Raw genomic sequence first — 24,103 nt, forward strand, 5'->3', positions numbered from 1 at the left:
TTAAGAAGAAAAAGAAAGAATTATGTCACAGTGAAATGAGCTATGCTATATGTATTTGCACTTCTCTTCATGCACAGTAATATCCAATATTAGAAACACCCAAGTTGTTTTGATGTACTTAGATGTGTAGACTGATGATAGACCAATAGCTCTGATCTTAATTAAGATTATTTTTATCTGAGAATGATAACATTCCATCCTCTGCAGCTGTGTGGAGGCTTTATTATTATTATTTCCCAGAGGAGCTTGTAGGTGTGACAGGATAAATTGCTTCTGTCTGGTTTATAAAAATCCTTATATTACCATCTAGAGACCTCTGAGCTCTCTATTATGTACTCAGTGGCGTCAATACCTGGCCGTAACTGTTTGTCCCTGTGACTTTCTCAGTTAGTTTTTATGTATTGTCTACTGTATGATAAAGAAAAAAAAATCTATTCAATATTTTTCTCATGAAAGAAAATGAGGGTGTGATGGGTGTGAATAGAGTTCACTTTGTGCTTTCTCTTTTGTGTTTGGATTGATGTAAAAAGCCAAAACACCTTTTTGTTGTTATGGCTGGCGTGGCTGTAGTCTGTTGCAAACAAAGTAACTGTATTAGTTCAGCCACACAGGCTGTTGCTGAGTGGGGTCTATTTTTGTCCAAAATGATAGTCTAATGCACATCAGGGCTGGTCTCCACGGCAACCCATACTGTATGTGGACAGACACTGTTGTGTGTATATTTTGATTCTGTGAAAGAGATGAATCATTACACCACCGATCCATCAGTAGGAGGAAAACACCAGGGAAAAGAGGGATGTGAGTGAAAGAGAGGGAGGCGGGAAGTCATTGTTATGACAGACTGAAAATAGACCAAATTAGTGCAAATGATTTTTTTTTTTTTTTTTTTGGAGCTGCCTCTCTGCCTCTTTCTAGGCTCACTCTCTGCACAGTCATGAACCTGTGCACATCAGCAGGTGGAAAGTGACAAGTACAAGTTAATATCTGAGGTGCTGCTTCTGTGCTGACTGGTTGATATTCGGATATGATGACTTCGGAGTCAGAGTTACATAATTATAACACTGCCCCTCTTCCTTTTTTCTTTTTCTCACAGAGTACGGAGCAGGTCGCTGCTTTCTGCCGCAGTCTCCATGACATGAATCCCTCGGAGTGTGTGTCCTCATCGCCTAGCCCGGACTCGCCCTTCCCACCTCCTGCAACTCCCCGACAGCTCTCCGATGCCGACAAGCTCCGCAAAGTCATCTGTGAGCTCGTGGAGACCGAACGAACCTATGTTAAAGTCAGTATCACTCATCTTACTTGTAAGAAGCAGATGGTCTTTGCGAGTGTGCTCATTCTGTCTATCGATCTGTGTTTCTGTCTGCCCCGGTGTTGTGTTAGCCATACGCATTACCTATTCCACATGACCAATCCATATTTATCTCTGTGTCCCAGGAGACATAAGGGGACACAGCTGTGCCCTTGCCTGGATATTGCCTAATCTTTTTCTGCCCGATATAAATGTGGCTCAGTGGAATAACTGGGTTAGAGGGTATATAATGGGATGATGTCGAGGCTATCTAAAATGTTATACCTCATTACAAGGGGCACATATATACTTATTATAGAAATCACATTGTGCATGATTGATGGTGCATTGTACAACCTTAAAGGGGGTAGTTAGATTTTTTTGTTTTGACTTGGGCTATTTGTACCAATTACCCAGAGTCAAACATGAGTGCATTTTGTGTTTCTGCGTGTGCAGTTTGCAGTAGTGGGACTTGCTGTTTACTTGCTAAGGTAATATGGGAATATACAAAATAATCACATAAGAAATAGGACTACTTATTTTTGGTAAATCACTAATGTTATTAAGGTTGGTCATATTTAACTTTGTGCTAGTTAGCCATATGGGCCAAATACTGTAAACTGGTCTTGCATTACTTATGTTTGAATGATTGAGATCATTTAAGTCCTCTTTTTCCCATCATTCTATGTAGACATTTTACCTTATAAAAAGTATTCACTGCATTTATTTACACGAGATAGACAGACAGATATTCCCTTTATGACCAGTAAATAGAATTTTAATAGGTGGCTAATTCAGTCTATTATTATTATTATTATTAAATTCACAATACAAAAATACAGATATATGAATTGCAGTGTGTTGTTTTATTAGGCCGTTAGACTATTTATTAGACCAACCATCCTTTTTTTTTTTTTTTTGAGAAGTTAAGATGGTCTGTTTCTCAACTTTTTTTTTTGAAAGAACCACTAATTAACCTCATGGGCTTTCTGCAGTTGAGCTAAGGTAACTGTTGCCACAGTCATTTATTTAATTGGGTTTCTATATAGCTCCCTTCCCTTTAAAGTGCATACAGATAGGCATGCACCAGCTATTCTATTCTTTGATCATGGAGGGACTCTCAGACTATACTGTTTAAGATTCATGTAAAGCTGCATGTCTGTCACAAAATGACACAAGCAACCTTGAATCAAACATAATTCAAAATCTTGTCTTGCAGGATCTCAATTGCCTCATTGGGAGATATTTAACCCCACTGCAGAAAGAGACCTTCCTCACTCAGGATGAGGTATGTCTAATGTTCCCTGTGAGCCTTTGAGGGGTGGTTGGCTTTTAAATGCCAGAACTGTTGAAATGCTCTAAGAGAAGTGGGTTATATAATCATGTGAAGAGTAGCCATGTATGAGGACAACAGGGGAGGATGATGTGTGTGTGTGTGGAGTGTGAGAGAGAGAGAGAGAGAGAGAGAGATTGCAAAGTAAAGGGATATTTTACATGCCACTTTACAACAATGATATTCATTTGTTTGTATTGTGTTTTGAACATTTTCATGCTCTTAACTATAGCAAAGGACTAGCACTGAATGCACCACATAAAGCAAGACTTAACACTATAGGTAAGGAGGATTTTTTTAGACTTTGCTCAAATGCTCTTCTCCTCCAGCTGGATGTACTGTTTGGGAACTTGCCGGAGATGGTGGAGTTCCAAGTTGAGTTTCTCAAGACCCTGGAGGATGGGACCAGACTGGTTCCAGATCTGGAGAAGCTGGAGAGAGTGGATCAGTTTAAGGTATTCTCTCCTTGTTTGTTAAACCATACACCAAAAGACATGACCAACAACAAGCATTTAAAAATCACCCATGAACTCCTTTTTAAGTAGTGGTTGAGTAACCTCTCCCCTCTTTTCACAGAAAATCCTCTTCTCCCTCGGAGGCTCTTTCCTGTACTATGCAGACCGTTTTAAAATCTACAGTGCTTTTTGCGCCAGCCACACCAAAGTCCCTAAGGTCCTCGTAAAGGGTGAGTAAATGTGCTCTTGGGTCGACATTCCTTCTTGGCTCAAAGGAGAGGATGTATTTATCCATCAACCATCTGCCATATCCTGCAAGGCTCCATAAATCTGCTCTACTGAGTTGTCAGCCAGACAGTTGTCCATTTGACCTCTGCATACTTTCAAGCCGGTGGCTTCCAGGACTAAAAAGCCCTGCAACATTGTATTATATATAATGAGCAGAGTTGAGCAGTTTGTTCTCTAGCTAGTACACCCACTCCCTTTAACACTCAAGTGGGTGGCATTGTTGCATTTACATTCAATGAGTCAGCTAGTTATTGGCCATTATGAGTTTGTTGAGGTGTTATTTGGGTAAAGCTGTTTTTAAAGCAGTAAACAGATTATTTCTGCCCACTTGTGGTTGGCCGCGCTCAGATAAAATGACTCGTCTATAAAAAGCATGAAATGGTCTCGGCAATAGATCATTTCTAATGCACGCCAAAGTAAAACATAAACACTAGCCTGTTTCAAATAAGCCGAGTACAAGCTTTATTACGGTGAATTACAGACCATAAAAAACTACTTGAGTAAACCACTAAAGAGGAAAATCAACTGTGCGTGCAAACACATCAATTACAGAAGGGACAAAAGGGAGAAAGAAATGACATGGATAAGTGTTCCTTATCTGTTATTTTTATTGGTCATTTCAGCCAAAACGGACCCTGATTTCAAGGCCTTCCTGGATGAGCGTAACCCCAAACAGCAGCACTCCTCCACTCTGGAATCATACCTAATCAAACCCATTCAGCGGGTGCTGAAGTATCCCCTCCTGCTGAAGGAACTCTACTCGCTCACAGACCCAGACAGTGAGGAACACTACCACCTGGACGGTAAGACCCAGTCACATGACTGGCTGAGAAGATGAAATCATTTTGACAGGGGGAGAATCTGGGTGAACACACACAGTCACAACAATTCAACTCTAACCATTTTGTTTGCAGTTGCCATGAAAGCCATGAACAAAGTTGCCAGCCACATTAATGAGATGCAGAAGATCCATGAGGAGTTTGGAGCGGTGTTCGATCAGCTGATCACGGAGCAGAGTGGTGAAAAGAAGGAGGTATGTTGGACAAAAGTGACATAATTTGGTTCTGTCAACTAAAGCATACATGTGGAGTGACTGCAGGTATTTTGCTGCTTTTGCCAGGTTGCTGATCTGTCTATGGGTGACTTGCTACTCCACACCAGCGTGACCTGGATCAACCCCCCTGCCTCCTTAGGAAAATGGAAGAAAGAGCCCCAGATGGCTACATTTGGTACGTCATGGACAACTAACTTAACTAACTTAACTTCCATGATTATGTAACAACTAGGATTTTAAGTATTGTCATGTTTATTCCTCATATATTAAGTAATCACTACTGTTAATTGCGGTGATCACATTTTGATTTGACAACTTTTGCATGTTTTTTTTCGCCATTAGTTTTCAAAACGGCAGTCGTCTTTATTTGCAAGGACGGGTCCAAGCAGAAGAAGAAAATGGTACGTTTTCACACAAGCAGGAAGCCATCAGCAACCTAATTCCATTTAAAATATAACCTATTTTGTTACAGCATTATAAGTTACTTTGGCCATGTACCATTTTCAAAATCAGCCCAGTGGGTCATCTGTAAAAAGCAGCCTTAAAGCTGACTAGATATAGGTGCATTTCATTTCACCTGCATACTTTTGTAGGGGAAATATAAATGTTTGTTTGTTCGATTGTAGGGTGGCTCCCATCGAGTCTCTGTATCCTCAGATGAAAAAGACCCATTCCGATTCCGTCACATGATCCCAACCGACGCCCTTCAAGTCAGGTCCTTAGCCAATACAGGTAATTGACAAAATAAACAGAATTATTGTATTGAAGTGCTGATGTTGTATTCTCCCAAATCCAGTAATTATGTCAGAAAATATGTCTAGAGTGCTCTATCCATGAGATCAAATGTAAGTGTCGATGTCTCCCTCAGATGGCGAGGGCTCTGCTGTGTGCGAGATTGTCCACACAAAGTCGGAATCGGAGGGAAGGCCAGAGAGGACATTTCAGCTGTGCTGTAGGTAAGGACATCTTCCAGTGGAGGTTGAATTCTGCTGCAGATTGAAGCTTGTGTGCAGCTGATACGGTCCTGTGTGCTTCTATCTCTGGAGTGACAAACTGATAACGTGCCCCTTCTATCTCCTTCAGCTCCCCAGAGAGTAGAAAAGACTTTCTGAAGACGGTCCATTCCATCTTGAGAGAAAAGCACCGCCGTCAGCTCTTAAAAACAGAGAGTTTACCCCTCAACCAGCAGTACGTGCCCTTTGGAGGGAAGCGTCTCTGCGCCCTGAAGGGAGCCCGCCCAGCCATAAATAGAGCAGGTAAATGCCAGTCTGTGGCTGCATTCACCCTACAGCTCCGAGTGTCCCAATTCTGAGTTTGTTCCTTCTTACCTGACACAGATAGCGTGCTTTGGTGTGGTGTGAACAAGAAAATAGTTAAATCTGAGTGTTTAACTTCTGGTTTCAACCACATGTATAGGTTTAATTAATATGTAAGGACATACCTGTATTCAAACAAAACAACAGGAAATATTTTTGGAATTTTTGGAAAAGGTAACATAAGAGACACTGTTTTTGCATAAGTTTGCTTTGAACTCCTATTCATGGTTTTAACTTATGTTTATAGTTTGTAACTCTCACTCAAACTTTGTTATAATCTGTTATTATACTGTGCAGTACACCAATATTTCTTGTTGTTGACTAATCAGTTGATATAGTCTATATAGTATATATATTGTTTGTATCCAATAAATGATTTTGATCTCCCTTTTTTTTTTTTTGGCAGCATCTGCCCCAACAAGGACTCTGGGCAGGAGGAAGCTTGTGCGCAACCGCTTCACGATTGACACCGACATCGTTTTTGATGGAGAACCCGAGCAACACCTTGCTTCACCGCAGGAACCCGACTCAAATCGGCTGCAGCAGGGGGACCAACCAGATCAGCAGCAGTCTGAGTTAGCAGGTGACACCGACCGTTGGGTGGAAGAACAGTTTGACCTAGAAGAATACGAGGACCGGGACGAGGTGAAGGAGACAGACATCCTGAGTGACGACGACGACGAGTTCTGTCAGACGCCCAGAGCTCCATCCACCGAGGCCAGCTTAGAGGCCCCCATCATGGCTTTGTCCTTGGAGGGTGAGGAAACAGAGGAAGGTGAGAGCCTTACATCCCCGACAGTCAGCGAGACACACGACGATGTGAAGCTGGCCGACGCGGAGAAGCAGAGCGCTGTGAACGATGACGACATCGAGGAACAAAAGCAAGCAGAGAAGGATGAGATTTGGGTACGAAGGGAGCAATCAGTTTCATCCCCAGACTGTGGCACATAAAGGCTGAAGAGGACAGGCAGATAGCATATGTTTTATCAGCTTTACATGGGCTCCATTAAGATCAGTCATCAGTCCTCACTAACAATGCATGGGCATTGACGTATATATCACACAGCTAGTAGAAGATATATCCTTCCTTACCTTACTTTTTGCGGACTGCTATTTGTACAGGTAAGATCATGAGTGGAGCAATACAGGAATCCAGAATGAGGGAGCTCTATCCCAAATCAAATGCTGTTACATAAAAGTCAAGCGTAAGCTTTGAGAGATGAATGGTACAATCATGGAATCTAATCAGTCGCTTTGATTGGCATGGTTTGCACATTTGGGCAGCATTCTATAGTCCTGCCTGCTGTTGCCAAATTTGGGTATTCTAAGAACATTAATATTGTTTTGTCTGTGTGACTCAGAGATATTATCATAGTTAAGGGCTGTATATTATTTGTCCTTAAAGAAATAGAATAAATAATTGCAAAGGACAGTCTTGTCTTGCATCGTTTACTGTACTTGTACATTTTCACATGAATATACACTGACATGTTTTGGGAACAGATTTCCTGCTTATGTGTAATATATGATTTTGATCCCTTGTTTTACAGACTTAAAGCTATCTTTTTAGCCTGGAAAATATTTTGTTTGATCTCTTGTTACATTTAATAGTGGAATTATGTAATAGCTCCTATGTCACAGAGGCTGGGGGATTATAATTTGTTTTAATTTAACATAATCCTGTTTTACTTGAATTTGCATTTGCTGTTTCATGTCTTTTTATTTACTGTGAAACCACATTATTGTTTTTTTTTCAGTATTGCCATTCAAAGAACACTTGACATTATATTCATTCCTAACATTTCACGTGCACACTCTGTATTGTAGAGAATTTGCACATCAGCTACTTTAAAAGGTCTTGTGTGTTCAAAAAGATTGTTCACCTGTAATGGATTACAAAGCAATGTTTTTTTTAATTTATTTAGATGTAAATTAATTTGTTAGCAAAACAGCATAAGTAATCTTTTTTTTTTCCACAAAGAAAGTCCAAATTTGCTCAAGCAATCAAGGGGAAAGACTCGCAATATGCTTGAAGAGAGAAAGAAGTCATACTTGTAAACAACTCATTGTGCTACTAAGACTGCATTTTTATTACTGTGTGTATATAGAAAAATGTATTGATATCATAATAAATACAGTTGTTTCCTACTTATAATTCAAAGCCCCTCTCTGTAGTGATTCATTGGTTCATGTGGTTTTACTCAACAGCCTAACACATTCGCTGCAGCTCTGCACATAGCCCTGCAAAACAACTCTGTGATGTGAGAAAAACACATGAACGTGCAATGTGCTCTGACATGCCTGAGAAGGACAGAACTAAGCAGCTAATCAATGCTCTCCTGCCTCAAAGCAACACACAGAGAGAGTGCAATTGCAGAACAAAAGGGAAAAACCAAAAACCATCAGATGACATTAAAAGCCAGGGGAGATAAAATTACTAAAAATTACTGAAATGTGAAATCATCAGAAACAGGAGACCCAATGATGTCTACAATGAAGATTTAAGTGAACACATTGGGGCAGAATAAGAAAATGAATTTCAAACTTTTTTGTAGCTATAGGGTAATCAATCCATTGGTCTGCACTTATCCCTGTGGCACTACCATATATTCTGAACATGGATAGCTAAAGCAAAACACACAATCCAAACACTATCTCTGTTGCTATATCTGAGAGCATTTTTTTTTAGCAAGGCTCTTTTTGTCTGCTGTCATTGTGAGTTTTCAGAGCTGAAAAGCTAAAAGTGCTTCAGTCACAAACACTGCAAAATGATATGACAAGAGGAACAGTGTCAATATCAGGATGCCAATCACAGATCCCTGCATTACCAGACATGAACAGTAGTCATCCACTTTCAACTTTCTGTTTGAGAAAGACCAATTTCATCAGCATTTTCAAGCTGACAAGGGGTAGCACACACCCTAGACACTATAAGCTATGGTTCGCACAGCCCTATCTCCTCTTTTATGTCTCTGAGCTCTGTGGACAGACCCCCCCCCCTAAACTCCTTTCAATCACCACCCACACCACAAAGGCTCTGGTGATCCTTCAGATTGTTGGTGCATTGGGGTATTCAGATCAATCTCATATGGTGAGACTATACTCAGAGGTATGTAGGTGTGTATGTTTGTGTAGAGAGGAGAAAAAAGCAGCAGAGATGTGCAGAGATGGACCTTATAGATCCAGCTGTATTACAATTATAAGTTCATTTAGGCGTAATAAACTCCTTTTTGTGTTTTAAGAAGCGATTGTAATTGTTGCACCTGCTGTGATATTATCTGGAGCCGTGTTCATCATTACATTATTTCTTCTGGTGCTAGTAGTCTAGTTGTAATATAACAGAATTTAAACACTAATATTTTTAATAGATTTTGATCATGTTAATTCAATTAAAAATTCCAAAATTCGTGTTTAATCATTTATTAGACTGAGCTTTATTAGGCTGATTAGAATACCCTGTTGCACCATACAAGATAAAGGAGAAAGATCACTTCAGACTTCAATCTTCTATCTGTCTCTGTTTACTATCTCTGTTTTTTACCCAAGATAAAATGGCTCATCTAAATCTTAAATCTAAAATTGAACACTGAATTATAAGTAGTAGGCGGGGGAAGGAATTACCTTCAATAACATTTCTTTTAAATATTTGCAAATGGAAAGGAACGTGCAGATATATCTGCATACAGCAGGTGGCAGACATAGTCTGCTGTAGCTGTATATTACTGCCTGTGTCACAACACCAACTTAAACTTTTCTGTGTATTCTCTTAATTTAATCACATCCTATTTTTAAACAAATCCATTTCAAATTAAAATCCACCTCCACAATACTGGCACCTTAGAGGTCACATCTCTACAAAAATTACTTCATTGTACAGACTTGATATATTTGAGTTCACAGCTGTGGGTTTCTCTGCATGAGTGTATCTGTTTACATTTAAAGCAGCTGAGGATGTGACGATGGTATCACCTGACAAACCTGTTCAACAGGCTTTCCAGTTTCTGTTCCTGTTTAATGACCTCTCCTGCTACATCTCTCTGCCTTCCTTTTGTGTCTCTCCTGCTTCTCAAAAACACAGTAACCAACTGGGTGTTACCTTATCTAAAGACTGAAGTTTGAATAAAGGAGTGGCTCTTGTTGGGAACAGTGAAATCCCCCACTGTTTTTGAAACATTTCCAAGAAATGATGAAATCAGACCATGTACCTAATCATGTTTTAAGATTTTTTTAAAAAAATAAGTTAAATGGTCATTTTCATGGCAGTATAATGGGTGTCTGTAATCTATCTGTGTATATTAATTTGAAAGTTACAACAAGCATGTCAGTTGAAAGGAAAGCTCTCGCTCTAGCTCCAGCTGATTGATGATTGATGATCTCTTTCTATTTTTTTTACTTACATGAGAAACACTGTTGATTAACCATCCTTAATTAAGAGTTAATAAGCCTCACAGTTAAGCCATATAGATGTTTATAGATCCATCACAAACTCCCTAGAAAAACATTACATTTCCAGTTGATGTGCATCAAGATTCCACCTGTGTGTGGGCTTGCATAGAAAACAATGGATGCGTGTGTTGATGGCACACACAATGCCATATTTCAGTCCAGAGTTGGTGACTAATTCAGAAAAAAACAAGATGCAATGTGAGATATTTTATATTGCTGTTTTTAAGTAGTCTGACACACTTAAACAGCTGAATTACTTGCAATCAGATCACCCTAGGGGTAGGCTGGATATGCTATAGATATACAGATGATCATCCATCCATTCATCCATTATTTATACCACTTATCCTTACAGGAGGTCATGTGAATTTGAAAGTCACCAAAACTAAATGTGCTTGACTTCCGCATGGCAACTTAAGTCATACTCTTGTCAATGGTGCTCGACATGCGTGACAAGAAATGTCAAACACCTCCTTTCTGCAATGACATTGCAGGCATGGCAATACTAACATAGCTCTGTTAAACCGGACAGTTTCATTAGACGACAGACGAGGTGAGACTGCACTTTCCTCTGAGCCATGAGAGCAAAGTTGGAAGTCCTAGCCCTGGTCCTGGGCTTCATCGGCCTGTTTGGCACAGTAGCTGTCACTGCCATGCCCATGTGGAGGGTCTCTGCCTTCATTGGTGCCAATCTCATTGTCATGGAGGAACTCTGGGAGGGCTTGTGGATGAACTGCTGGAGACAGGCCAACATCAAGATGCAGTGCAAGGTGTATGACTCATTGCTAATTCTCCCAGTAGAGCTGCAAGCAGCTAGGGGGCTTATGTGTGTGTCGATAGTTCTGGTCGTCATCTCCTTGTTCGTCACGGGATGCGGTACCCAGAAGAGTACCTGTTGTAGGCGACAACATAAAGAGCAAGAACATCACTCTGGCCTTAGGCGGGAGTCTATATCTGCTGTCCTTTTTGACCACACTCATCCCTGTCAGCTGGGTGGGCCATACCGTCATCAGTAAATTCTATAACCCACAGGTGATGGATGCTGAGAAACGGGAGCTGGGGAAGGCCCTCTTCCTTGGCTGGGCCACTTCTGGTGTTTTGCTGATCACCGGGATCATCACTCTATTAAGTTACAGCAAACGTAGATCCAAGGAGGAAGAGCACTACACTAACGTGCATCTTATGTCGGATGGAAGATATACAGAAAGAGGGCAGCATCTACCTGAAGAGGACTCCATCCAGCTCTCACAGGCATCAAGAATATGTGTAAACAACTGTACTGTACTGTCTGTAATGTGCAAATTCTATTTTTGTCCTTCAACATTTGAAGGATGCTGCCTTAGTAAAGTCATAGCATGCTGTCAAATTCGCATAATATTTTCACACATTTTAATCCCCTTGACTGTTAAAATTACGAAAGAAAATATTTGCAATTATAGGCACAGAAAACTACTACCTGGATATGCTTGAGTTGTTGAAGTAATCAGCGTGTCTAACAATACAACTGATTTTTGTAATCCTATAATGCTGTTATAATTGTGCTTTTACATCTATATTTATATTTTTCTCAACCTTCAACTTTCATTTTTAACTGCTCGGGTTTTCTTTATGTTTTTGATTTGGTAATGTCTCATGGCTAAGTAGTCAACAGATAAATTTAATAAAGGTATGAGTCTACATTTGCTTGTGTGATGGCTTTTTCTAGAGTGTATATTTCTATTATGCTTGCCACAAAAACACAAAATACAAACTTTTAACCAACCACATCTAACACTCCAGATACCCCTCAGGTGTACTTATTTAGTAAGTTATATTTCTTACTAAATGCAGATGAATAGTAAAAACTCAAAGAAAGTATGCAATGATTATCTACAACATTGTTTTTATGTTTAAGAGGGCAGGAAGACTTCAGTGTGCCAATACAAGGTGAGAACTGCTGGCACATGGGCAATACTGTGTGACAATGAAACCAATCCTCCTCGCGTTTCTGTGCCCAGCACCTTTTTATCAGGTCAGTTTACACTGAGAGGAGGAAGGAGTTTGACATCAGTGATCATTCTATCAGGTTTCAGTTTCAGAGACACAACAGATTTGCGAAGTGAAGCCAACACTTAAATAAATGTACCTACATAAAAGGAACACTGTAATCTTTCTGTTTCACATAATACTTTGTATCCAAACTATATGTTGTCTTTAGTTTTTTAAATGCTCAACATTTAATAGGTTTATTTTTAACTCAAGTTCAAACCAGTGACAACTATGAGATTTTAGGTATTTTTTAAGTTTATAGATTTTAGCTATTATGTCTGCTGTCTAAGTTCTATTCTTTTGTTTAATACTGAAAATGTGTCCTGGCCAAAGATTAGGAGAGGGGGAACTTTGATCAACTGTGACTTTACACATTGACTTAACTTGATTTGACCAAATGGTTGACTGTGTGGCGTGGCAGTTACATTTGCATTCAAAACAAGCTCCCATTTATCTGATGGCTGTCAAGCAGCTCAACCAGTAAGGCTTGCATTGCATTGTTAAAATTTTTTTGTGGGTGTATAAGTTCCTTGACTTGTTTCTCTTCTCAGATTTGTTTGTCAAGCTGTGAGAGTGCAGCCGAAAGCCACAATAATGGCCTCTTACACTGCCTACAGTGGCTACAGCAAGCCACCTCAATCTTACGCACCCTCTTACTACGATGAGAAACAGGCCGCCGCGTATGCAGATTATCAAGACTCTGTATATGAGGAAAAAAAGAGAATTGAGAAGAAGGACCGCCGGAACGCCATCTGTTGTGAGGTAGTAGCCCTTGTCATTGGTTTCATTGGACTAATCGGGGTGGCAGCCGTGACAGGCCTGCCGATGTGGAAGGTAACAGCCTTCATCGGGGAGAACATCATTATCATGGAGACCCGCTGGGAGGGATTATGGATGAACTGCTACAGACAAGCCAACATCAGGATGCAGTGTAAGGTGTACGATTCCCTGCTGTTTCTGCCCCCGGAGCTCCAGGCTGCTAGGGGTCTGATGTGCAGCTCCGTGGCTCTGACCACCTTCGCCCTCATCGTTGCAGCAGTGGGGATGAAGTGTACCAAAGTGGTGGACCATCGCGCTCGCACCAAACATGTTGTTCTTGTGGCTGGAGGCTGTCTGTTCCTCCTGGGCTGTGTCACTACCCTAATCCCTGTGTCCTGGACCGGCCATGTCATCATCAGGGATTTCTACAACCCTCTGCTAATTGATGCCCAGCGTAGGGAGCTTGGGCAGGCTCTTTATATTGGCTGGGTGACCTCAGCCTTGCTTTTCACTGCTGGAGTGATCCTGCTGTGCCGTCATGCTCCCCGCACCCAGGAACCAGATGAGAGGATTGTGTACAACCCTGGGGGAAGTATCTACCAGCCTGCATACACATACCAGCCATACTCATACCAGCCAGCTTACACCTACCAGCCTGCCTACTCTGCACCCCCACCAGGATCTGTGGCTTATACACCAACTCAGTACTAGTGAGGGAAATCAAGCACAGAGACAATTTTGGACATTTGAGAATAATTTGACAAATCTAACCAGACGCTATCACTGGAAATGGTCAAATCTTTCATTACTTTCTCAAAGAGGCCCAGGTGTATTGCAGAGATTGAAATTCACTGTGAAAGTAACTGTGTTTTGATCATGATGAACTGTGCTGAATTACTGCCTGCTTTGTGTGTTCCCATATGCTTATTTTACACTTAACTTTATCATTCACGTACAGTACAATAATAATCTGTAATAATACAATAGTTGTCTGTCACTGTCTTTACAGCCTCTGCTGACATTCTCTCTGAGAACCAATTATGCACTAGACCTTTTTCAGGTAATATACCTCCACATGATTTATGTTCACTGTTTATTTTTTGTTGTAAATGTACATACTTTTTCATAGTTATGGCCTAAATATAAGGTCAGTTGTGGTTTCCAATAAAGGGATAATGCTGAGAAAAAAGGAGAATTTTGTTATTTTTTCTCATGCCTAATTAAAAGCAGATAAATGGATTAAGAAGAAGGGCTTAACTAGGGCTAACGTGATGGTCAGTGTTTCACTTCCTGCCAGAGGCTTTTGAGTTTGCCTGGGATTACAATTTCTATGAAAATGCTCCAGTTTCACTCACATATGTGTAAATGGAAAGTTATGCTGTCTCCATTGTTTTCAGTAGAACTCTGCCTAAACTGGTAAAACCAGAGTGCTGACACAGGTCCACCCACAACACAAACCCGCCAAGAGATTTCATTTCAGCAAAGCCTGAGCTACAACTGCCAGCTTTTTCCTGACACAGACAGACCCAAGAGGCAGACAAGAAATCCAATACTGACAGTGACACATGGGTTCACAAATATTAACCCCCATCCTGTATCACACACACAGCAACACATGATGTGGAAGAGTTACTAAATGCTCTTTTTGCAAATACTTTGTGTGCAGTCCCAGTTACAGTCAAAATTTTACATACAAATTATATTTTACAAACATACAAGACTCCACAGTGGTTAATGTTTTTGAGTTCCAGTGGGACCAAGACTAGGTCACGCTCCAGAGCTCACTAATGTCTATCTGTAGTTATAACTAGTTATACATTAAGTCTTTTTTATATGCCAATAGTGAGTAACAAATTGTTGAACTTTAATTTACTTTTCTCCCTTATTAATAAAATACCCAAGTTTTTGTAAGGTTCCTTGTAAAGTGAGATCTGAGAATGTAAACTGAGCCTTGTGAATAAACAAAGTGATAGCTTGCAGCAGCTCCTGGGGTAGGTGTACAAAGAAAAACAGCCATGGGGGATTCTGTTTCATAGCAACAGGTTACAATTCCCACCCCTTCCATTCTGGTGTCCTGTCCACAGGGAGGAGACAGCACAGGTGAACCTGGTTCTCCTCCTCCTTCACTGGGATGCAAAGCCACTCCATACAGGGAATCTACTGCATCAAGCTATAGTCACACTGTGTCTGCACATAAATGTACGTATGAGCTTTGAGGAATAAGAAAAGGACAGGATGGCCAACGGAGCACTGGAGATAGTGGCTCTCTTATTGACGCTGATTGGGCTGATTGGAGCAGCAGCAAGCACTGGGATGCCTATGTGGCGAGTCACCGCTTTCATTGGGGAGAATATCATTGTGTTTGAGACTCGTTACGAAGGTCTGTGGATGAATTGCTTCCGACAGGCCAATATCAGGATGCAGTGTAAGGTGTACGACTCTCTCTTGGCCCTGTCCCCTGATCTACAGGCAGCACGGGGGCTCATGTGCTGCGCTCTGGCGCTGGGTGGCCTCGGTCTACTGATCAGTTTGGTGGGGATGCAGTGCACGTCATGTATCCAAAACAACGATAGAGCTAAGCGCCTGGTCCTCATCATTGCAGGAACCATGGTCGTAATGGCTTGCATCTGCGTCATTATCCCTGTGTCGTGGACGGGTCATGTCATCATCAGGGACTTCTACAACCCCTTGCTGATTGATGCTCAGCGCAGGGAGCTCGGAGAAGCTCTGTACATCGGCTGGGTGGCCTCTGCTTTCTTGTTTGCTGGGGGATGCATGTTTATTTGCTGCAATGTGCAGTCCGAAGACAAAGCTTCAGAGAGGTACATGTACTCCAGAGCCTCCGACTACATGACCTATCCCCCACAGCCTCTACAGCCCCTACAGCCTCAGCAGCTGGTGATGATCCCTCAACCACGTCCACAGCCAATGCTGTCCAGACACCCATCAACTATCTATACCTACAACTCCAGACAGCCCTCCATACACAGTGGGGTGGCTTATCTCTGAACAATTGAGGTAATGATGATCAGTAATGGTCACTATATGCAAGGGAATTTCTTTTACATATGGATCTGCTTGGCAGTGCAATCTACAATACATTTCAAATGTAAAAATATGTAATTCTAGCCCAAGTTTAATGAGCACATTCAATGCGAATGCAAATGGATCTGTTTTATATGGATATCTGTTTTAAATCACCTCTTCTCATTCATTATATGAGGAGTACTTAATGTTTTGTTAAAGAGGACTAGTTACTTCATATCAACCTATAACATAATTATAACCTTACCTGTGTAAACCAATGATTTCCATAACTATTTTGTGTGGTGTATTATCAACTTTTATACTGACAGCTTTCTTTTTGTATATTAGGTTAACAATTTTGTATATGTATGTTGTATATAACAATTAATGCAACAGTTAACCACAGAGTAATGTGGCATCCAGTGTATTTGTGTTTACTGTTAAAAATGAAATTTGTTGTTGGCACATATTATTAAGCTGTGCAGTAAGAAAGACAGTTAATACTTGTGTTTCGACCCAATTTCCTTCAACCTTCAACATAAACTATGCTTGAGCCAAGAGCCCAACCCTCTCAGTTTTAACCAGTTTTAACTAGTTTCAAACAGTATTAGATACGTGATACACAAAGTAAAACCAAGGCAGATGTGTTACAGGTACTGTACTTAAGACAATAAATAATGTATATTGGTGACTGATCATGAGTTACAGAGACATTTGAGTCTAAAACTCAAAACATTGTGTGTATGTCTGTTTAACAGAAAACAATAGTAAGTCTTTGTTGAGGTTTGGTGTGATGCCCTGGAGCCCTTGTGAATTGATGGTACTGAGCAAACATGAGATGCAGGTTTAAGACTGCTTGTTTAAGGTGTGGACTCAGTGGCAACTTAGCCAGAGAGCTTTGTGTTTACAAAGAAGCCAGATGGAGATGACCTGACAGCACGATCATGTGATCAGAATTTGCAAGTCACTTTGAATGTAATGGAAATAGTTCACGAATTCATTTCCTGGTTGACTCCAGCTCCATATGTTTGAGCAATGAAAGAACATGTCTATCTCAGTTCAGTCAAGTCCATTAGCTCTTGAACTACTTAGTCAACTCATTTCACTTTCACAGAGTTCAAAAGCAAACTGCAGTTTAAATTAAAATTGTAGAATGTCAATGTTGTCTTTAATGTTGCTTAAGGTTAAACTGAAATGACGGATGTTTGTCAATGTTATGTCTACTCAGCAGTTATAAAGTTATGGAATATATGTTATTATTATTTGTTATATGAAATGTTAACTTGTGGTTTTTTAAAAATAAAAATCTATATCTGGTCCTCAACAATCAATGAACTGTATTTGGACTGTGTGACAAACTCCCTCTCTGTTTCATTAACTTTAAGGTCATCTCTGCTCCCCTGTGGACAGCAGAAGTACTGAAGGAGCTTATGTGCTATATTGTATATTTGTTTGCTTCTGAATTTTTATCACACATAATATGGAGAATAAAAACATGGCAATTGATTAAAAAAAATTCTGAAGTTGTGAGCTGTTTCTGGCAATGTGTTGTTAATGTTTACTGCTGGTAAAGCTGATGTCACATATTCAGCACAAGTACCAGGGGAACCATAAACACAAAATAAGCAGAGATCCTTTTTACCCACATTGCCCTGGGCCAACCAGGTGACCGCAAAGCTTCTTTCCCATAACAAATCGCCTCTTAGAGCATACAAACTCATCAGATGGGAAGATCCTCACTGCCGTGAACACATCTCCGACTCAGGCTCTGAGATGTCAACCTGAGCTTTCCTGATTTTGGATTTGGACACAGCTGAACTCGCAAATACTGCAACAATGCTTCAAGGCATTTCAGAGATAGCCGCAGTGTGTGTTGGCCTGATTGGGCTTATCGGGGCAGCGACTACTACAGGGCTGCCCATGTGGAAGGTGACAGCTTTTATTGGAGAGAACATAATTGTGATGGAAACCCGCTGGGAAGGCTTGTGGATGAACTGCTACCGACAGGCCAACATCAGGATGCAGTGTAAGGTGTACGACTCACTGCTGTTCCTGCCCCCGGAATTACAGGCAGCCAGGGGTCTGATGTGCTGTTCTGTGGCCTTGTCCGGGCTGGGGCTCCTTGCGGCTCTCGGAGGAATGCGGTGTATTTCCTGTTTTCGGGGTAATGATTGGGCTAAGACCATTATCCTGATGGTTGCAGGTGTTATGCAGCTCATGGCGTGCATTTGTGTCTTTATCCCTGTGTCGTGGACAGGTCACGTCATCATTAGAGACTTTTACAATCCTTTGCTAATTGATGCCCAGAGGAGGGAGCTGGGAGAGGCTCTCTACATCGGTTGGGTGACTGGCGCCTTCCTTTTCGCCTCAGCCATGTTGTTTCTCTGCCGCCGTTTGCCCTCAGATGAAGGCTCATTCGATGTATACCATCCGGCCAACTTGCTCAGTTACAAGCCAAGAAACAACAAGTCAACCCTGATGAGGTACAATCCCATCTCGAGTGTTTCAAGTCACCGATCTACTGCATACCAGCCTTCTCTGCAGAACAATGGCTCTGTTGGACCACAACTTGCAATGCCACTGGAAAATGTCCCTCAAGTAATGACCAATAATGGAGCACTAATCAACCCTCCTGTTGTCTATAACCCTGGTCTGCCTGAAAATGCGTCACTGTTATATCACGGTAGCATGGCTCATCACTCCTCCATGCGGAGCTCTAACCACGTTGGAAGCATATATACTCCGGGGAACTCCTTGTACATAAGCCAAAACACCACGCCATATGCACTGACTTATAACGGTAATCCCACAGCATCCTACCAGTCCAGTTTTCATCCAGTTCCACACACTCCTGTTTTTGTCGGATATGAAGCATCAATGATTCATCCAGTGTCTCACAGTGGAAGCAGTGGTGGTGTATACATATAAAGCAAAATCATGAGTGGATTTTTGTAGCGGATTAAACTTTGCAGACACAAAATACTATGCTTTTATACTCTGCATCACAAGTTAATTTAAACTGCTGTACATTAGTGGCAAGGTGAAGGTAAATATGTTATTTCTGCTTATATTACAATTATCCTGGTGCCCAGACTAAATAGCATGATAAACTTTTTTTTTACTCTTAATAACCTTATCATTTTTATTGTGCAATAAATGTATGGGTTATGTGATCATGTTGAACATGACTGTTGTTGGTGTTAGTGTAAATAAAAGGTGACATTGCGCTGTTTTCATTTTCCCAAAATAGAGAGATTTATGAGAAATCATCTGCTTGAAGCACCATAGCCTAATGTTTTGTATCTTTGTAACCATCTGTTCATTATATTTGCAAATCTGTTGTGGTTATCATTGTACGTGTTTCAGTGTGGTATGTTTTTTAATGTTTTTTTACTATCGAGGTGTCCTTTCTTCCCTTCAAATGGGAGTCATGGAAGTGAAAACAAAATGCTTGGCAGTGCTAAAATATATAATCAAATAGCTTATTTATAGTTGTTTGCTACAGTTTGTGTTGAGCAATGAACATTAAAAAGGAAATTTTGAGTTACAAATGCTTAGTAATTAGCAGGTGCACTTTGTAAGATGCAACAGTTCACTCAGCAGCTTTGGCTTTGCGTGGAATTTTAATGTTTCCCTAGGGAGCCGCAGTTTTCTAAAGATATGCAGTTTAGGTAGACTGAGAGGCTATTAGCTCTATGATGGACTGGCAACCTGTTAAGAATATTGCCCTGCATACTGCTGCTAAGATAGATTTTCTGTGACGCAGTACAGACATAAACTATATACTCATGTAAGATAGTGAGACTACCTGGAATGGACTTCACAGAGACACAGATGAGAGCTAAACTAGTGATTGAACTAGTGTATTGAACTAGGTTTGAATATATGAATCTCCTTTGTATCCACAACAGTAAATGCTTAGTGTGTTGTGATTATGGCTTGACAAACTGCAGTCATATGCTGGCAGGTCAAATTTCCCACACCATGGTGACCGGAACCAATCCTAGACACTGTCATTATTCACCACTAGATGACAGCAGAGAACGTGATGAGTGGCCTGAGCCTCGAACAGACGGTGCAATCACAAACCCTGCTCACACTGCAGGCGTCAGAGGAATAATACTTCCACTTCCTCCACATTTCATTAGCTGAAGCTTTGATTGGAGAATGTCCTATTAAGGTAGTAATAAACTGAAAACACCTAAACAACAACAAAGGCCCATGATAAACATGGTGGATGTAGTGCATTTTATATTATGCATCTGTACTTTTAACAGCATTAGAGGATGTTATTTTTTGATAAAATTATAGTTTTACTAAAATTGGGTTACTGATCAAATAAGAATGCCATATTCTGCAGGCTACTTGATTGATACAGTAGTTTACTCAGTTTACTGGTTTTATTTTTGGAGTGTGTTACTGCAGATAATAATCATGCATGCCATCATTCACTTTTTTAACTTCAGTAGACTTCAAATTATGTAGCGCCTTTTGTTAAAATATTTGTTTGCCAGAAAACCTTAAATCGAGGATTATCTTGCTGTCATTGTATAAGTCATTCTCAACTATCAGTATCTAATTTAGCTAATTTCTGGGGAATTAAAAAAAAAAAAGAAGAGAGATTACACTAATCCCAAAAATGCATCAAATACCCCTGATGTTTCTCCCTTGGTTGCAGAGAAGTGGTTTGGAGAATAATCACCACTTACTGATCGGTGCAACTAAACTTTTTAACTTTCATACTAAACCACTCAGCTTCAAGGAAATAAGCAAAGTGAGTTAAGGTTACATGAACACATTTTATTTTACTATGAGACTGTGTCAAATAAACAGTTTGAGGTAGTTAATCTTTAAGGGAGCGTCAACGACCAGTTTGAAGATTAGATTTGCATTTCCATCAGGACTGGAGCAAAGATTTAATCATTCCTCGGTGTACCAAAGCAAAGACGTTGTCGAGGTCGAATGTTGCCAGATTTGAAGTTAATCTTCAGGACGTATCCATGTTTGCGGATCAGCGGCTTGGCTGTGCCCTCAATTGAGCGCCTGCACGGGAGGGATGCTCAGTCATGTCAAGTCAGCCAAAGGCAGTGAGAGGTCGACCAGAAACATGACAAGCTTGATTTCATAATAAAAGCATTTAAATAATAGGTATATTAGGTACCAGCAGATGCAGAAAAAAATATCACCTAACTTTAAAAGAATATTGTCAGGAGTAAAGGGTCTGGGATTAGGGAATTAGAGAGAATTAGAGAAGTTTAGTGGAATATGAGATTTAGCTGTATGTAAGTAAAAGTATAAATAATACATGAAGAGATGTACAAAAACTATAAATATATCTTGGAACAGTACTGGAGAAAAGGCTAAGTAAGGGTCAGATTTTAACAGTAACAAAGAAGAAATATATCAAAATATCTAATGTAAAATTATCTATACTTACAAAAATACAATTACAAATACTACAAGGCATTTTGTTTGGTTTGTTTAAAGTACACATGTAATGGCTGAAATACATGGCACATACTCCATTTAACAGGTTGATTTTTTGCCACGTTTGCCAATTCAGCTTTTATTTTGAAAGTTAAAACCAGAAATGACACTTTCTATTCTTGCATGCTTGACAGCAGGAGCATAGCGCACGGTCCTCCTCCTCACTTGCAGCCTACAATTCAAGTGTGCACCGGGAAAAAAACATGATAAAAAGGGATGTCTGGACAGTGAATATGGGGAGCAAAACCTTACTGGCATGTAAGGGATTTTAGAATGGGAAAACTGGAGTTCTTTTGATCAGTGACAACTGCAAGTGGAGTGTGTGTGCTTTTGTTGTTGTTTTTTTTTTTTTTTCTCATCACAATGTTTGAGGGATGGATGTGGGTCGGATGCCAGTTTATTTTCGTTATGGATACAAGGAGTGGCAAGTTATCAGTATGAAATACAGAGGGCAGGAAAACTGATATCAATGGTAATTTCGACTCTGGAGGGAGGACCATGGCGAAAAGGAAGGGACTGTTATTTTCACTGCTGTACTTTATGGCAGAGTTTTGGTGCACTTCGCAGCAAGTCCTGAGAATTGGTAAGTGATAAGATTGTCAGATTTCTTTGTGTTAGTTGTGTTCCTATATACTGTTGTATTAAATGTACAGACTGCCACTATGCACACCTCATCTTTTTAAATAAACCCTGTGATTGTAAGACCTAGTTTGCTCATTTCCCATTGGGACTAACAATGTATTCTATCTTTGGATGTGTAATTAAAAAAAAGGAAATAACTGGACATTGTGTTGCATTATCATAGTGTATGACATTTTTAATCCCTCATGGTGCCTATGCAGCATGTAGTTTCAATGCTTTCTAAAGACGAGCAATTAACTCTTATATCTCATTAAAGGCAGCCAGGATAATAAATGCAGAGATTACACATGCAGATGTCATGCAAGGATATCTCTTCATAGTAGCTGTACAGCTCAGTTGCTGTGGATAAGTCAGTAGCTGCAGGATAACCTCTGACTCCTGGAGCCACCGACCAAAACGTACTATTTAATTCCTTTAATATTCCTATAGAAAGTCACAGTGTGACTGACTTGTATTTTTATGGTGTTACATGTGTTATCTGTTGTTGTGTCACTATATCAATCTTATTGCTATATCTAACGATCATATCATCAGTATCCTGAAACATCCCTAACGACATATGTGTGCCTATGTTTTTCAACAGTGAGTTAATATTGAGTGTCACTGGAAAATAATGTCCTTACGAAACATTTTCCATTTGTAGTGATGTTTGCTCAGTATCTTTGTACATCTCATTATGGGATTATTTTTCTTTTTTCATAAAGGAGGTACAGAGGACAGAGTGCTGGTTGTCCACAAGAAACAACTCTGTTTTCATCAAAATCATGTTAATCCGGTTTGGTTGGCCAATGCCAGTCTCTGTCTCTCTCTCTCTGTTCCTCCATGTTGACAGCACAGGTCAGCGGCAGATGAGTGATTAAGTTGGCCTGCTGCTGCATCTGCAAGCATGTACTATTGGGCATGATGATGTCTTTGGCACAGACGAACGTGAAATGGATACAGAGTTAAAGAATGAAGAGAGGGCCTCTCCTCAACCTAACAAATTGAAAGGTTATTTACACTTGATGCATATGTATGCTGATAGCCACTGCCATCTGTGAATGTGGATCAGAGTCTAAAGTTGTCTGTTAAGCCTTTGAGAATTGACAAGAACTCTGCTTTCAGCTTCACTCTGCACTTGTAATTAGACAAACAGAACTCTTGCTGCGACTATACCCCTTTGATTTCTGATGTAACTTTGTAACAATGAGCCGGTGTATCATGCTAGCAAATCAATGCTCTCTGCTCCTCTCCCGTTGGTTATCCACAATTCCTCTCATGGGTTACAAGATTGCATCACAAAAATGACTTCTCTAATTTAGGCCTTAGGACTCTCTGCTCTGCTCAATGCCCAGGGCAACTGTATTTTTTTTTTTTTTTTTTTTTTTCCAAATTTGCTCTACTTCTAAAGACTTAAACAATCAGACTTGTGGCATTGCATAACTTTAAAAAGGCTAATAGGTTGGTGCCACCACCCCCGTTCTACCAGTCCCGATCTGTGCTCTATATTGTTAATCTCTCTCTCAATCATCTATCACTCTCCAAGGCCATCTAATCTTTGTCATTCTCTTCATGACCCGCACACATCATAATCTCTCCCATATGGTGTGAGGCTTGGTTCAATTAACATTTCTCTGTCTTGGCAAGTGTTGGCATCAGATTGTGTTCGGCTTTCACTCTTTTCACTAGGGTTGGTAATAATGGTAAATCTTCTCCCCCAAGCCCTTAAACAACTAACACTAATCTTCTTTATGCAGAAAGTCTCTTCCCCAAATATGGTACTTAGGCAGCGACCAAATCTCATCACTGGGGAGAGCACAGAAGCAGCAGCTTGTGCCTGTCCTCCACTCTATATCCTAAATATACTAAATTCCTGCTTCCTCTTGCTTGCAAGCTTTATGTACTGGTGAAATCTGTTGGTGATCTGTTTACTGAAGAATTCACAAATCTGATATGAAAGGTGTGATTAGCTACTATCAGCCAGTGAGATATATTTGATGT

At 40.4% G+C, this 24,103-nt stretch overlaps 5 protein-coding genes and 1 pseudogene across 6 annotated transcripts in view; all 6 read left to right on the forward strand.

Annotated features, from left to right (window-relative positions):
- The window catches only part of LOC108876057 (rho guanine nucleotide exchange factor TIAM1-like), a 45,614-nt gene extending 37,719 nt beyond the window's left edge, over positions 1 to 7,895 (forward strand). The window contains 12 exon segments of the mRNA XM_018665354.2: positions 1,094 to 1,279; positions 2,508 to 2,576; positions 2,951 to 3,076; positions 3,198 to 3,306; positions 3,988 to 4,167; positions 4,279 to 4,397; positions 4,485 to 4,593; positions 4,761 to 4,819; positions 5,045 to 5,150; positions 5,287 to 5,374; positions 5,502 to 5,674; positions 6,141 to 7,895. Of these exon segments, the coding sequence (XP_018520870.1) occupies positions 1,094 to 1,279; positions 2,508 to 2,576; positions 2,951 to 3,076; positions 3,198 to 3,306; positions 3,988 to 4,167; positions 4,279 to 4,397; positions 4,485 to 4,593; positions 4,761 to 4,819; positions 5,045 to 5,150; positions 5,287 to 5,374; positions 5,502 to 5,674; positions 6,141 to 6,685 (1,869 nt within the window). The 3' untranslated portion in view covers positions 6,686 to 7,895.
- Positions 7,896 to 10,615: 2,720 nt separating this feature from the next.
- LOC108876061 (claudin-17-like) lies at positions 10,616 to 11,585 on the forward strand (annotated as a pseudogene).
- A 1,155-nt stretch (positions 11,586 to 12,740) lies between these two features.
- On the forward strand, positions 12,741 to 14,162 carry cldn8.2 (claudin 8.2). Its single transcript, XM_018665357.2, has one exon. It carries the CDS (start codon positions 12,803 to 12,805, stop codon positions 13,676 to 13,678), a length of 876 nt encoding a protein of 291 aa, XP_018520873.1. The 5' UTR covers positions 12,741 to 12,802; the 3' UTR covers positions 13,679 to 14,162.
- An 895-nt stretch (positions 14,163 to 15,057) lies between these two features.
- cldn8.1 (claudin 8.1) lies at positions 15,058 to 17,325 on the forward strand. Its single transcript, XM_018665217.2, has one exon. It carries the CDS (start codon positions 15,203 to 15,205, stop codon positions 15,974 to 15,976), a length of 774 nt encoding a protein of 257 aa, XP_018520733.1. The 5' UTR covers positions 15,058 to 15,202; the 3' UTR covers positions 15,977 to 17,325.
- Positions 17,326 to 17,702: 377 nt separating this feature from the next.
- Positions 17,703 to 19,479, forward strand: LOC108876038 (claudin-3-like). The gene has a single exon (XM_018665316.2). It carries the CDS (start codon positions 17,831 to 17,833, stop codon positions 18,920 to 18,922), a length of 1,092 nt encoding a protein of 363 aa, XP_018520832.1. The 5' UTR covers positions 17,703 to 17,830; the 3' UTR covers positions 18,923 to 19,479.
- Positions 19,480 to 21,377: 1,898 nt separating this feature from the next.
- The window catches only part of LOC108876063 (glutamate receptor ionotropic, kainate 1), a 30,622-nt gene continuing 27,896 nt past the window's right edge, over positions 21,378 to 24,103 (forward strand). For both annotated transcript variants that reach the window (XM_018665359.2, XM_018665360.2), the window contains exon 1: positions 21,378 to 22,064. In XM_018665359.2, the coding sequence (XP_018520875.1) occupies positions 21,980 to 22,064 (85 nt within the window). In that variant the 5' untranslated portion in view covers positions 21,378 to 21,979. The remainder of the gene's footprint in view (positions 22,065 to 24,103) is intronic.

The sequence above is a fragment of the Lates calcarifer genome, linkage group LG21 (assembly GCF_001640805.2).
Source record: "Lates calcarifer isolate ASB-BC8 linkage group LG21, TLL_Latcal_v3, whole genome shotgun sequence".
NCBI classification, from domain to species: domain Eukaryota; kingdom Metazoa; phylum Chordata; class Actinopteri; family Centropomidae; genus Lates; species Lates calcarifer.